This window comes from Pipra filicauda, unplaced genomic scaffold (assembly GCF_003945595.2).
Source record: "Pipra filicauda isolate LSUMZ 115617 unplaced genomic scaffold, ASM394559v2 scaffold329_size807674_pilon, whole genome shotgun sequence".
Classification (NCBI taxonomy): Eukaryota; Metazoa; Chordata; class Aves; order Passeriformes; family Pipridae; genus Pipra; species Pipra filicauda.
Genome location: NW_024104453.1, coordinates 179,835 through 194,341, shown reverse-complemented (window position 1 = coordinate 194,341; position 14,507 = coordinate 179,835). Strand labels below are relative to the sequence as shown.

The 14,507-nt window shown below is 56.5% G+C and overlaps 1 protein-coding gene across 4 annotated transcripts in view; it reads left to right on the top strand.

Moving 5' to 3' along the window:
- The window catches only part of GRM4 (glutamate metabotropic receptor 4), a 35,649-nt gene extending 22,381 nt beyond the window's left edge, over nt 1-13,268 (top strand). For all 4 annotated transcript variants that reach the window (XM_027728490.2, XM_027728491.2, XM_039383885.1 and 1 more), the window contains exons 5-11: nt 153-307; nt 797-937; nt 4,394-4,594; nt 5,271-5,407; nt 5,902-6,837; nt 11,153-11,399; nt 12,443-13,268. In XM_027728490.2, coding sequence (XP_027584291.1) covers nt 153-307; nt 797-937; nt 4,394-4,594; nt 5,271-5,407; nt 5,902-6,837; nt 11,153-11,399; nt 12,443-12,492 — 1,867 coding nt within the window. In that variant the 3' untranslated portion in view covers nt 12,493-13,268. The remainder of the gene's footprint in view (nt 1-152; nt 308-796; nt 938-4,393; nt 4,595-5,270; nt 5,408-5,901; nt 6,838-11,152; nt 11,400-12,442) is intronic.
- The last annotated feature ends 1,239 nt before the right edge of the window (nt 13,269-14,507 follow it).

The following is a 14,507-nucleotide window of genomic DNA, read 5'->3' as shown; positions in this document are numbered from 1 at the left end:
TCTATCCATATACACCAGATTGTGCCTGGTGCCAGCTGTGTGCCCGGAGCAGGAGATGGCACCGGCGCTGTGCCCTGCCCCGTGCCAGCATCTCCACTTCCCTGGGGACAGCCACGGAGCTGGTGCCCCAGCGCCTGCTGTTCTCTCCACAGAAGGGTGCTGGAGGCGGCCAAGAGGGCGAACCAGACGGGGCACTTCATCTGGATGGGCTCGGACAGCTGGGGCTCCAAAATCGCCCCGGTGCTGCACCTGGAGGAGGTGGCCGAGGGCTCCGTCACCATCCTGCCCAAGCGGGTCTCCGTCAGAGGTAGGGGCTGCGCTCGGTGGGACCCTCAGTGACCCCCTGGGTTGGCTGCTCGCCTTGAGGGCAGTCCCATAACTGCAGGGTTTGCCTGTGAAATCATCACGGAATTGCAGAATGGTTTGGGTTTGAAGGGACCTTAAAGACCATCTGATTAGCTCTTGGTGAAGCTATGTTGGCTGGCACCAATCCCCTCCCTATTTTCCGTGTGCCACGTTTTCCCTGCTCTTCCTTTTATCCCTGGCATGCCTAGAGAAGTGTTTCTTGCTGCCCTCAGTGTCCCAGAAAGTTTCTGTGTTTTGGGTCTTCCCTGAGTGGGTTTTCCACTTGCAGCTCTGCCCAAGGGGTGCCTCGGACACAATCCCACCACACTCTGGTGTGTCCCCATCACCCAGGAAACCCCCTTTCCCCTCTGTCTGGGGAGTTCAGGGACATGTTATGCATCTCTCTGCCATTCCAGGGATTTAGCCCCTCCATCCACTTTTCCCCGGGCAGGTTTCGACCGCTACTTCTCCAGCAGGACACTGGACAACAACCGCCGAAACATCTGGTTTGCTGAGTTTTGGGAGGATAATTTCCACTGCAAGCTGAGCCGGCACGCGCTGAGGAAAGGCAGCAGCATCAAGAAGTGCACCAGTAAGAGCTGCGGGGCTGCTGTGGGCGAGGGAGGGCTCATGAGAGGGGTTGTGGTCCTGGTTGTGAGCGTGGTTGTTCCTGAGTGAACATCAAAGCCAGGTGGGGATCCTGGTAGAGCCTAATTCCAGGTGCCCGACCCCCTCCTTAAAACCCCCCCTGTGCATTTTCAGCTATTTCCAGCCAAAAGAGGCTTTAGGGACGAATGCAGTAAACAAGGCAGTGGGGATCTGTCTTGCTGACAGCGCTGCTGTCAGGTGATGGTTGGAGGCTCGAGGAGGTGACATGTTTACTGAGAGATGGGAGAGATTTACTGCCTGCCTGGCACTGGCCGTAGACAGATAACGACGCGGCGGCTCTCGGGCTGCGACGTGGCAGGACTTGGGGACATTTGCACGTCCCTCCATCCCCTTGGGAGGGATGTCTGTGGAAGCTGTGGTGTGCCATCGGATGGAGCTGGCTGTGCCTGGGAAGCTTATCATTAAGGGAGTTTTTTTCCCCTGCTTTCACCACTGAGGATGAGTGGGATGGTGCTTCTACATCCTTGTCCTTGCTGGCATTCCCCAAATGTTCATCTGATGATCTGGGCAGTCTTGTTGCTAATGCATAGGCGTGAGTTGGGTAAGCAGCAAGGGCATGCAAGGAAACTGGCCCATGGCCATGGCCTTGGGTAGCCAAGAGCTCCTCATCCTCCCTGAGTGCATCACAAAACCCTCAGCACCAGGAGATGCACGAGCGGGTCCCAAGAACACTGATCTTCTCATCTTCACAGTGATGTAGCTTTTAAATGGGTGATATTTCAGGGCCAAGGTGTCAGTGGAGGCAGCTGAAGCCATGACGTGGCAAATGTCCTAGGAACTGTCTTTAAATTATCTGAACTTGTCAGCAAATAAACCATCTCCTGAGTGTTTGCTTGGCAGATAGAGCAGGGAACTAACACATGGTGAAGCAAATCACCTGCCCGTGCAGATCCGTGAGCTCCTGCCTTGCAGGGCTGATGCAAATGGCCCATTTGGGGCCGTTTTCTTCAGGTTTGGGTAGAACCCAGTTTGCCCAGAGAAGTGCCAGCTTTTCTTGTTTATTACACCCCAAAAACCAGACTGAAGCATCCCACCCTGAGCAGGACAGCTCGTGGCTCCCATTGCTGTACGGGAGGCCTGGGAGGAAGGTGAGGGGTGAGGACTGGGGGGATGGAATCCTGATGGCAACTGCCTACGTTATCCCCGAGAGCAGCCCCAGCACCCATCATTTGTTTGCCATGAGCATCCCTTGTGGGGGAACCATCCCTGCTCCTGGATGGGCTCACCCAGCCCAAAAACATGGCCATGGGTGCTGGGTGCTGCCACCAGCTTCCATGAGATTTGGAGGTTCTCCATCCCCAGCTCCCTGGAGCAGCACTGTGAGTGACTTTGATTAACTCCTGCCAAAAGCCAGCACCGGTGGTGTGATGGGAAGTGATGCTAATCCCTTCTCATCCGCCTGGAGAAGGGATCTGCATCCCTCCTCCGAGGGGGCCGCGGAGCCTCGTCACGCACTTGAAAATTAATTACCAGCCCTGTAGAAGGATGCACGACCCTGCTATTATAATCAGCAGGTCACATCCCTTTCGTGGCCCTAATCTATTTGAGTTTGGCAGAGATTTATTGTCTCCATGTTGGGAACAAGCCTCAGCTGTCTGCTCCACATCTCCCCTCTGTGCACCAGCCTAATTCCCGTCTGGAAAGAGCATCTGGGGCCTGGGGCAAGGTGCCACAGACGGCCAGCCAGCCAGCCCCAGGGATGTTTCCTTATCTGCAATGCTCAGCCTTGGCACCAGATCTGGCTTTCCCACAGCCCCAGGCTGATGCTCGCTGCAGGGCACAGGGATGTGTGGGATGAAAATTCAGCCTCCACAGCCTGTGTTGTTGCAGTGGGTTGGATTTGGGGACCTCTGTGGGATTCAGCTGGCTGCTGGGAAGCAAAGTAGCTGTAAAGGACCAGCCCTGGGTCCTTTGTGTCCCCTGGGCAGGACAGTGCTGGGGGTGATGGCAGGGCTGGGACATGGCTATGGGCTCAGCTCCCCTGGACAGTCTATTACATCCCTTCCTTTAATGGGTAATTATCTTGACAAGACAGAGTGGCTTGTCTGCACCTTTGGAGATGAATGTGGGGAAGGGCTCAAAGTTGAGGGAGAAGATTAATGGCTCCTGTCAATAATGTGGAAGGAGGGATCACCTGGCAGGGTTTGCATGAGTAATCTCCACGATCCAAAAGTGTTTTTGTAACTTTGAAGGATGGGCTATGAGTTCACCTCCCTGATATCATCTTTTCCTGTCGGTCAGCTCGTTATCAATTCGCTTTAGTGTCATGTCAGTGGCACGTGTCACCTCATCCTGGCACAGGGACCTCCGGCACAGCCCACGGGGCCGTTCCCTCTCAGCAGAGGTTTGCTCTGCACCCAGAGCCAGCTTCATCCCACCCTCCCACAGCAGGGATGGAGGGGATCAGCACCTAATGCTTGCTTGTGCCTTTCTGTCCCCATCTGCACAGGCTGAGTGCCTGGTCCCCCGTGGCCCCCGTGAACCCCACCTTACATCAGGGCACATCCGAGCACGGGGAGCCAGAGTTAATTCTGGACACCCTTGCACGACTTTCTAGGATGTGCTGCCCCTCTGGAGGAGGGAGGCTGTGCCCTCGGCTCTCTGACAAACCCTCCTTCCCGTTGGTTGTGGCTGGAGGTGGCGACGGGGGGGCAGAGGCCGAGGCTCTGTCGTGGCAGTGCCCCTTGGGAGATGTTCTCTGGGCTGTAATTAACAGCATGTTACATTAAGCGGTGTCTTCTGCTAAGTGATTAACATGTTTCTGGTCCCATTAAGGGCAGTTATGGCAGGGATGAAGGCAGCTGTCACCGGTAATTGCCAGATCCTTGCAGGATCCTGTGAGCTGGGAAGGCTGTGGGGTCAGCGAGGCCAGAGGGTGGCAGGGGGTGACGAGGGGAGAAGGGAGACAGGAGGTGTTGGAAGTGAGATGGAGGACACATAGACAGTGGTGGATGCTGCCTGGGCATTCCTTGACACCACTGATAGAGACTGAGCCTGGGGGAGCTCCCAGGAGATGAAGGAGGTCAGTGCATGGGGGTGAGGGTGGAAAGTCAGTCACAGCCCAGTCTGCATCCCTCCTGGGCACCTGGGAGTATGAGGACGGCCCATGGCACTGGGATGTGACATCCCAAAGGCTCTGGGAAGCACAGCAGGGTGGCAGCACTGATATTTTCAGGACTATGTTACAGGGAGGTTGGTTGGGTATTTCCCTAGTGAATGTTTTTTGGCTGCACATCACCTGGGTTTTCAGTTTTGGGAACGGGGTTGGATTTTCCAGCTGCTCCAGTCCAGGGTGGGCTTGTCTGCCAGGGACTGGGTGCAGCCCCAGGGGTTGGCTGGGGCGCAGGGAGATGGAACCTGCTTCCCCCTGTACCCGCAGACCGGGAGCGGATCGGCCAGGACTCCTCGTACGAGCAGGAGGGGAAGGTCCAGTTCGTCATCGACGCCGTCTACGCCATGGGACACGCTCTGCACAACATGCACAAGAACCTGTGCCCTGGCAAGGTCGGGCTGTGCCCCAGGATGGACCCAGTGGACGGGGTGGAGCTGCTCAAGTACATCCGCAACGTCAACTTCTCAGGTCTGTCGTGCCCGGGGCGGTGGCAGGAGCGGCCCCAGGGGCCGGGTGTCCCTGCTGGTCCCCCACTAAGGGTCACACAGCAGCATCCACAAGTTATTCATGTTGCCATTTGGCACCCACTGCACTGCGAATGAGGGGGGCAGAGATGGGGCAGTTTCACAGCAGATCAGTAGATGAGGAGGTCTGAGCTTCCACATCTCCTGGGAGCCTTTGGAGTGTAACCCGGCACCAATCCTGCCCTCACCCTGCCTGGGCTCTCCCCTTGCCTGCTCCCCCCCACCTCCTTTCCTCCCGCCTGGCAGAGGTCCCACTGAATCCTGCTGCTCTGCCCTTGTCTGTCTCAGATCTCCTCTGGAAATGCCATTTTCCCCTGCTGTATCTCCTTAATAAACATTTTCTGTCCTGTCCTCTTATTACTTCTATTTATCTCCACCCTGTGATCTCCTCCACAGTGTCTCTTCTATTTACTTTTCCCTCTTGCTTGATTTTTCACTTTCTTCCTTTCATTAGTGTTTATCTGCAGACTTCACTTGATTTAACTTTAAAGCTGCTTTTCCCCCTTTTTTAAAATAAGCAGTGAGGGGGGGGAGTATCAAACCAGAGCCCCCTTGGACCCCATCCCCAGGACTCCCCATGCTGGGGGTGCTGTGGGTGCTGAGCCCCCCCTGTCCCACAGGCATTGCTGGGACCCCCGTGACGTTCAACGAGAACGGAGACGCGCCGGGGCGTTACGACATCTACCAGTACCAGATCAGGAACTCCACCCCTGAGTACAAAGTCATCGGGCAGTGGACAGACCACCTGCACCTCAAGGTAAGGGCTTGCTGGTGCTGCACTGGGGCCGTGAACAGGCTGTGCTGAGGGGAGGTCCTGCAGGTTTCTCTTCTCACCAAGCAGGGTCTGTAGCCTGGGAGCCCATGGGTGCAAAGTCAGGCAGACAAACATGGGGGGTCAGAGGGGAGGGTGTACTGCAAGTACACACCTGTGCTTCAGCTGCGGTGACCAGCACGTGTGACCATCCCCACGGGCTCCGGGCATCGGGCAGGAAAGAGAAGCCACAACAGAGCAGAAGGGGTTTTCTCAGAGAAGGAGGGACTTTGGTTTGGGTTTCTGATGTTGAACTTTCCCAAAAGGCCAGTGGAGAGCTTCATCACCACTCTATCCCCATGCCAGGTTGGGTGCTGATGGGGTGAGGGGCTGGATCTGGGTAGCACTGCTGTGAGCAGGGCAGGGCATCCCCTGTGCCCTGGGGGTGCCTGGCTGAGGCCAGAGTGCCGTCAGCAGGGCTGGTGCCGTGTTCCCCACAGGTTGAGAACATGCTGTGGCCAGGAGGTGGGACCCAGCTCCCCAGCTCCATCTGCAGCCTGCCCTGCAAGCCGGGCGAGAGGAAGAAGCTGGTGAAGGGCATTCCCTGCTGCTGGCACTGCGAGCGCTGCGACGGCTACCAGTACCAGCTGGACGAGTTCCACTGCAAGCGCTGCCACTTCAACGAGCGGCCCAACGAGAACCACACCAGCTGCACCCCCATCCCCATCATCAAGCTGGAGTGGAGCTCGCCCTGGGCCGTGGTGCCCGTCTTCATCGCCATCGTGGGCATCATCGCCACCCTCTTCGTGGTGATCACCTTCGTGCGCTACAACGACACGCCCATCGTCAAGGCGTCGGGGCGGGAGCTGAGCTACGTCCTGCTGACAGGGATCTTCCTCTGCTACGCCACCACCTTCCTCATGATCGCCGAGCCCGACCTGAGCACCTGCTCCTTGCGACGCATCTTCCTCGGGCTGGGCATGAGCATCAGCTACGCCGCGCTGCTCACCAAGACCAACCGCATCTACCGCATCTTCGAGCAGGGCAAGAAGTCGGTGAGTGCCCCCCGGTTTATCAGCCCCGCTTCCCAGCTGGTCATCACCTTCAGCCTCATCTCGCTGCAGCTCGTCGGCGTCTGCATCTGGTTCATCGTGGACCCGTCCCACTCTGTCATTGACTACGAGGACCAGCGGACTACAAACCCCCACTTTGCCCGGGGCATCCTCAAATGTGACATTTCGGACCTGTCCCTCATCTGTTTGCTCGGGTACAGCATGCTCCTCATGGTCACCTGCACTGTGTATGCCATTAAGACCCGTGGAGTCCCGGAGACCTTTAACGAAGCCAAACCCATCGGGTTCACCATGTACACTACTTGCATTGTGTGGTTAGCCTTCATCCCGATATTTTTTGGGACGTCACAGTCGGCGGAAAAGGTAAGGGAGGAGGGGAGAGGCCTGGCTGGTGTCTGGTGGGCTGTGAGGAGCAGGGCTGAGAGAGGCTGTCATGTCTTCAGGCCGCTTCCCTTGGCCCAGCCAGCATGGGAATTGGGGTGGGAAGAGCTCTGCTGACCCCCCTGCCCCTCTCCGGATGGGAGCAGTGGCAGCACAGGATGCTGGTGTGTGGGAGGGGAGGATGAGTCCCGATGGCAGATCCAGGTCCCAGTGTCATGAGCACTTTTTCTGCATGGAAAGGGACCAAGTGCTGCCCAGCCGGTGCCTTTCCCCAGCACTGAGTTCCCATGGGACTGAGGCCAGCCCGGATGAGGCTCCGTGCTCGAGTGCGAGGGATTAAGAACAAAGAATAAAAATCTCATGAATGAGCCCCAAATCCTTTTGCTTGCCAGCCAAAACAGGAATCATCTCGTTTATGTCAAATGCAAACAGCTCCCGCCTGCCAGCCCAGAGCTGCTCTGACAAACAAATCTTGGAGTTGCTGTTCCCTGGAAATCCCTGGGGTGACCCACCATCCGGACCCCTCTCTGGACCCCCCGAGTGTGTCCCCACGGTGCTGAGCTGCTGACACCATGGCTTTTGGGAACACCCACTGCGAAGGGCTGGGGGTGGTTTGCTGAGGGACCTTTTGCTGAACTGACTCTGCTCAGAGCATCCAGCCCCGGCGCTCGAGGAGGCCGAGCCTGCCCAGCCAGCTCTAACCTTGGCTCAACCAAAAAGTCTCACCAAGCCGGTGCTGGCTGGAAGTGTGGAGGAGAATTAAAGGAAATAAATGGAGCCTTTTGCAGCATTTCCATTTTGATGAGATGGCAGGGGAGATACTAACAAGAAAGCAGGTTTTTTAAGAAATTATTGCAAAACAAAAGCTCCCTGAAAGCCTCCTTAATGTGCTCGGCATACTGTGGGTAATAAAGATGGAAATGATAATGATTGTAGATTATGCGCAAGGTTGCTCACCTCTTCACTGCAGCTTGTCACGGGATAATTTAGGGCTGCCGAACGCTGGCTGTCAGGCAGCAGCTCCACAATAGGCTGTGCCTCACGTTGGGGGTTGTAATGCACAGGGCTGCTCTGTTATTAGGCTGCTAACAAGCTGATTAGAGGCGGAAAAAGTGATGTTCCCAACTCCCCTTGGACCAGAGCTCTGTCTCGAAGCCTTCAGTCTGCCGAGTGATCCCTGGAGGGGTGTTGCCATTCCAGCTGGTGCTGTGCTGGGGGAGTGGGCTCTGAGTGTCCCGGCTGCCGGGACCAAGGGCCTGTTGGGCTCCATGGAGCACCTGCACACCCAGGAACAGAAAAGCCAGGAGCATCGGCCGGGCTGTTGTTCTCCCCTGAGAGCACAGCTGGAGTCCTGAGGATGCCACGGGGCAGACCCTCACCCCAGACCGCTGCCACCTCTGCCCAGACCCCAGCTGAGGCTGCAGCCGAGGCCTCGTGGTCTGGAGGAGTCGGATAATAATAATCTCTGCTTTTATTTTAATTCGCTTTACCTTGTGCCCACAACTTTGCATGGAGGTGGCATATTACTGTAACAAGTCCCCCAAGCCTTTTCTGAAAAGAACCTCTTATCCCCGCCGATCCCTGTGGATTACAGAAATAGCAATAACAGAGGATCTAAAGAAAGAGACAATTTCCTGCGCTGATAAGGCGGCAGCGGAACAGTGGAGTCATTGTCTGCTTCCCTGTTTATCACATTTGCTTTCAGCTGAGGGAAAAGAGGGAGAGGGAAGGAATGAGAGGGACTGTCCAGTGGTGTTAGTGTGCTGGAGAAGGGCTGAGCAGATCTGCCTTTCCCCAGCAGCCACCCCGGTGCAAAATCCCTTGTAGTGGGCCCAGGCATGGATTTAGGGTGGGGGGAGTTTCCAATTAATGCAGAAATTTGCTGTGGGGGCAAGCACAAGCTGTGCAGGGCTGTGCCTTGAGCCCGGGCTGCTCCCTCAGGCAGGACAGGATCATCCAGCCCTGGGCAAGGGCTGAGCACAGCACTGGGCTGGGGGCTTGTGCGGGGTCACTTCAGGTTGCTGCAGTCCCTTGGTGCAACGTCATTGTCCTGAGTCAGAGATGGCTCTGCTCTTTCATCCTGCCCATGAGGCAGCAGTTGCTGCTGGGCCAGGAGCTGGAACTTCCTCAATAGCCACAGCACACACCTCTGAGGGCTCCGGAGAAAGCTCAAGTCTTGTTAACGGAGGGGCGAAGTGGGGTTCTGGGCTGGAAACCAATTAAGAGAGTAGGAACTGCACTAGTGAGAAATGGTCACTTTTTGCAGTGGCAAAAGGTTAACTGAGCAGAGCTCCATGGCTGTGTTGAAGCTCCAGGCTAAAAATACTCCTCCCTGAGCTGTCGGGGTTTGGTGCGGCGAGACGCGGCTGCGGGGGCTGCGGGGGCTGCGGAACACGGGGCTGTTCTGGCACAGGCATCGCCGGGGTGGAGGTCACCACGGTGGCCCTGTGAGACCCCAGAAGTGTTGCAGGAGGTAAAGGGGTGGGGGAGCGTGGGGAGCCGGGGCTGGTGCCAGTGGGAGTCCCGGCAGAGGGGAGTCCCTGGTGGGGTGGGTGCCCTGGCCCCGGCGCGTGGGGGGAGCGCACACAGAGACGTCTGAGCTCAGCTCAGCTGCTCTCCCTCCCTGCTGAAACGCCCCGAGGCATGGGGGGGGGGAGTTGCTGCAGAGGCACAAAAACTGGAAATTGCTGGAGTGAGGCTCCTTGGAAAGGCGTTGCTGAGGAGCAGGAGGGGGTCTGGGAGATGAGGGGTGCTGAGCCATGTCCCACCAGGGGCACACTGTGCTGGGCAGAGAGTTGTGCTGGTTCCCAGGCAGGGGTTGGGGTGCCTGGAGTTGGGGTCCCAGTGCTGCCCTTGTTCCTGGCCAGTTCAGGACACTTGCAGCAGAGTCTGGAGAGTTGGAGTGAAAAAAAGAGGAAGAAAGAAAAAAGCGCACATATTCTGGCACAGAGATATGTTTTGACTTTGCTTGATGAAATGACATTTTTATTTCCAAAAACTGCCTAGAGAGAGAAGGTGGAACAAACAAACCGGTGCATGTGACAGCAGGAGGTTTTATTCTGGGGACAAACCAAAGTTTTCTGTTGACTCAGAACAAGCTTTGTGGCATTTTCCCTTCAGGGCTGAGTTGGAACAATCTGGGCCATGTGTTGATTTGCTTTGCACAGTCACAGCTGGGACCTGTGGGTCCTGGGGGGGCTGACAGCCCTGCCTGGGAATGGGGGTCTCCCACCAGCTCTCACTCTTGGCATGGAATGGCCCCAGGGAGCCGTGCAGAGCCCCTGCCTCAGCACCTGCCCTCCACCACCTTTCTGCTCTACTGACTCCAGAAACTGAGCCCCCAGGGCAAGTGTGTGGCCCTGGAGAGATGGGGACCCCCTGCCCTGGCTGCTGCTGCAGTCCCTGGGCTTCCCTGGCTCCTCCAGGTTGTGCCTCCTCACATGGCATTAAATCCCACGTGGGAAACACCTGCAGGACAATCCCTGGACGCTGTGCTGTGCCAGAGTCAGGGGCGAAGGTCAGGAACTGCTTTAAAGCTCCTAAACCCTTGTCAGCACTCTGCAAACCAGGGGTGTGCAAAGGCACCTGGAGACCCAGAGCCCCCTCCCTGCTCAGCCTCACTGGCCCAGCACATGAGCTGTGTGGAGGAGAGGATGCTGGAGAGGACGGAGCCCTGTGCCGGATGCTGATGGAGCAGGGATGTCTGCAGGGATGCCTGTGGAGCAGGGACTTGCACTCCTGGCCACCCCGGGAGATGGGATGGGCAGAGGGAGGGGGTCTCTTCCTCCTCCAGGTTGCCACCTGCTTCAGATGCCCCCAGCTTGTGAGGAGCCTGCCAAACGCTCTCCATAGAAAAATGGATTATTCTACAGTCAGATTAATGGGCTTTCATTTTGCAAAACATCTGTCACTGTTAGTCCTGGACAGTGAGCGTGAAATTAGTTTTGACTGCAAAAAGGCAGTGTCGGTGTGTAATATGTGACTTACATGACAAGGGCCCAGGAGCCAGCTGGGGAATGGGAATTACCTGTTGAAGGGAGATGGGGCACGAGGGTGCCCCGGGAGTGGGTGTCCTTGCTGTGCCCACCATCAGCGTCGGAGCTCCTGCCCTGCAGCTGGTGGAGCATCAAGCCTAATGTTAAAGATCCAGGAGTGCCAATATTTCCAGCACTGCCTCCCCACTCAGTTTATTTAACTCCAACTTTTCCATGGTCCCCTGTTTCCTCCTTTCCCAGCTGACCCTTCTGGATCCCACAGAGCTGGGGGGGGTCTCAGCTCGTGCCCTTGTGTCTTGCAGATGTACATCCAGACCACGACGCTCACCATCTCGGTGAGTCTGAGTGCCTCGGTGTCCCTGGGCATGCTCTACATGCCCAAGGTGTACATCATCCTCTTCCACCCGGAGCAGAACGTCCCCAAGCGCAAGCGGAGCCTCAAGGCGGTGGTGACGGCGGCCACCATGTCCAACAAGTTCTCTCAGAAGGGAGGTTTCCGCCCCAACGGAGAGGCCAAATCGGAGCTCTGCGAAAACCTGGAAACACAAGGTAAGGCGGCTCCCGGGGGGACTCGCAGCAGGATCCTCTGAGGATGGCAGGAGCTGGGAGAGGGAGAGCAGAGTCTGCTGCGGCTCCGGCCGTGACGTGTCTCTCACGGGGTGTGGGAGCTCGGCGTGAGCAGGGCTGGCAGTGAGCTCCTGGCTGTGCCAGGCAGGGAGCAGGCACGGCAGCAGCACTGGGGGCAGGAGGCACGGGGGGGATGTCGTTGCAGCACCGAGGGGACATTTTTCACTCTGTCACTGGCGGGTCACGTATCCTTAAATAAACAACAGAATAAATAATTCACAGGGCTTTGATACGGGCAGATCGGCTACGAAAACACCGCAGCTAACAAATAGCTCTGTCAGCTCCAATTTCTTCTGCTCTATCTAATTGTTATCTGGGACCACCAGTTGGAAACCTGCAGCAAGGTTCGATTGTCAGCGAGGCACCACGAGCTGCCAGGTGTCCCCTCTGGGCAGTGCCATGGGAGGGCTCCACAGGGGACACGTTTGTGCTGCTCAGGGTGTCCTGGGCTTTGCCATCTGTGCCAGCACTGTCCGTGTCCTTGGCTGGAGGGTGTCCGTGTGCCCACTGAGCCCTGTGGTGCCTCGGGACCTCATGGGGGCATCTCCACAGAGCATCGTGCCCACTGAGGGCAGGACCCCACATTGTGCCTTGCAGGGCTGTGACAAGATGAGCTTTGGGAACATGGAGCACCCGTGGTCTGTCTGTAGGAGGTTGCTGAGGGAAGTGAAGGGGAGCCCGAGAGCACATTCCCATGGCTTGTGTCACATCCTGGGTCACTCTTTGGGATGAACTGTCTTTAGAGAGCACCCAGAGGCTGCCCTGGGCTCAGCCCCTCTGCCACGGCTCCGTGCCCTCCCAGGGAAGGATCCCATGTGCTGGTGCTGGCTGGATCCATGAGCAAACCCTGTTCACAGCCCTGCCAGCATCTCCTGACGCGACAGACGGGTCGGGGGTGGGACGGGAGCCAGAAGGGGAGGGTGGACTGGGTGAATGATCCATGTGAGCTCTGTCTCTCCTTCCAGCACTGGCCACCAAACAGACCTATGTCAGCTACAGCAACCACGCGATTTAGCTGCAGGGACTGCGGGAGCCACGGCCGGGAGGGAGCGGAGCCGCTCCCGGCAGGACCCTGGAGGGGAGGTGGCAGCCTGGGGAAACGCTCCTGCGGGGCCACTGGGGCAGAGCTCCCGGGAAAACGGCCATCAACAGCAGCAAAAAATCCATAAAGAACCAATAAAACCATTCCACGCCCACGGTGTTGGTGCATGGCTCCCGGAGGGAGCGGGACAGCGGAGCGGGGGACGGAGAGCAGGGAGGAGGTGAGGAACTTCGGCAAGTCTTTGGGTTTTTTTTCTGTATTTTGGCAAAAAAAAAAAAAAAAAAAAGAGACCCAACATTTTCCCTTTTCCGGAATTTGTGAGATTGTTTGTGGTTGTGCAGAACCTTCTGTTTTCTCTTTCTTTTTTTTTTTTTAATCCTCCATTTTATTTTGTTCCTGTCTTCCTCCATCCCTCTTCACTCTCTCCCCCATATCCTACCAAATTCTATATGTTGCAAAAAGGAAAAATAAATAAAAATACATAAAATTTACATAAAAAACAGACAACAAAATAAAATAAAACCTAGACTGTGTTCAAAGTGCTGATTTTTATAGGTGGTTCCTTAATGTATGTGATGACCATATGGATTGAAATACGTCTGCTTTATGTACTGACCAGTCAAAAAACAAAAACACAAAAAAAACAAAGTTCAGTGCCTGGATGTTTATGAATTATTCGATGACTGTGTAGAGCATGATCATTTTTATACAAGGAGATTTCTAATAAAAGACCCTGGTTTTGCACTCGGTGTTTGCTGTCTCTTGGTGACTTGGTTTCAGGAGGTGACTTGGTTTGGGCTGACAGGGAAGGTTTTGGGTGGCCAAGTGCTCTGGGAGAGCAGGGGGCTCGGTGTCCTTCCTCTCCAGGCATTCCTGCTGCCAAGGGGTCCTTCTGGGAGGGGATGGGGCAGGGAGAGGGGAGCTCAGCATGTCCCTGGCACGGGGCACTGGGGCACACACTGCAGCCTGTGCCTCACCAGTGCTCAGGGCTGGAGCAGACCCAGGGTGAAAAGGGCTGATTCCTCCTCATTTCCCCTTCCCCCAGGTGTGGGCTGAGGGGGGGAGATGGACCAGAGACGAAGGGATTTTCCAGAGATTCTCCATTCAGGCTGCTCAGGGAATGGTGGAGTCCCCACCCCAGATGGATTTGTTTAAGAGTTGTGCAGATGTGGCACTTGGGGACATGGTGGCCTTGGCAGTGCTGGGTTAATGATCTTAGAGGGCTCTTCCAGCCTGAAGGATCCTGTGATGCAGAGGCAGGGCCAACTCCACTCTCCTCATCAGGAGCAACCTGGGCTAATTAGGGTGTTGCCCACTAATAAAAGCAGCTCTGCCCCCCCCCCTTGGGGGGGATTTTCCTGTCTGCCTGCAGCTCCTCCGTGGGACAGCACAGCTCTGTGTGTGAGGTAGGTGGCAGTTCTGAGTCTTGGCTGTACCTGTTTTGGGGTGGTTTGGAGTGTTGGCTGCTGCTGTTTCTGGCTCTGGATGGGGATTCCCTGGTGGAAAGGGGGTGGCTGTGCTTGTTTGCTGCTGGCTGGGGAGAGGAGGGTCCAAGCTTGTTCTGTGTCCGTGGAGGTGGGGAAAGGAGGCTGCTGGGGAAAGGTGCTGCTGCCCACCCTGGTGGGGTGGGTGCCTCCAGCTTTTGCACGAGCTGTGGTTTCAGGTGCCCAGTAAAAGCACAGGAGCTGGTGGTGACTTGGCCTTGGAGAGGGTGCTGGGATGGCTCCCCATCCATCCCTGGGCGTGTGTTCCCCTGCCCCTTTGTGTATTATCACAGCTCTGCTCTTGCCTTGGTGGGTTGCCCAGGGAGGGGGGCCCTGGGTGCCCTGAGCCCCCCAGGAGCTGCAGCCAGTGATTGGTGCCAGAGGGACCAGAAAGGTGCCCGTTCCCTGCCCGTGCACAGGGGACAGAGCGTGGCTTGAAGGCAGGAGTTAAAAAAAGAAAAAAAGAAGCATAATGAAAAGCTTGCAACTTTGATAAGATCATAC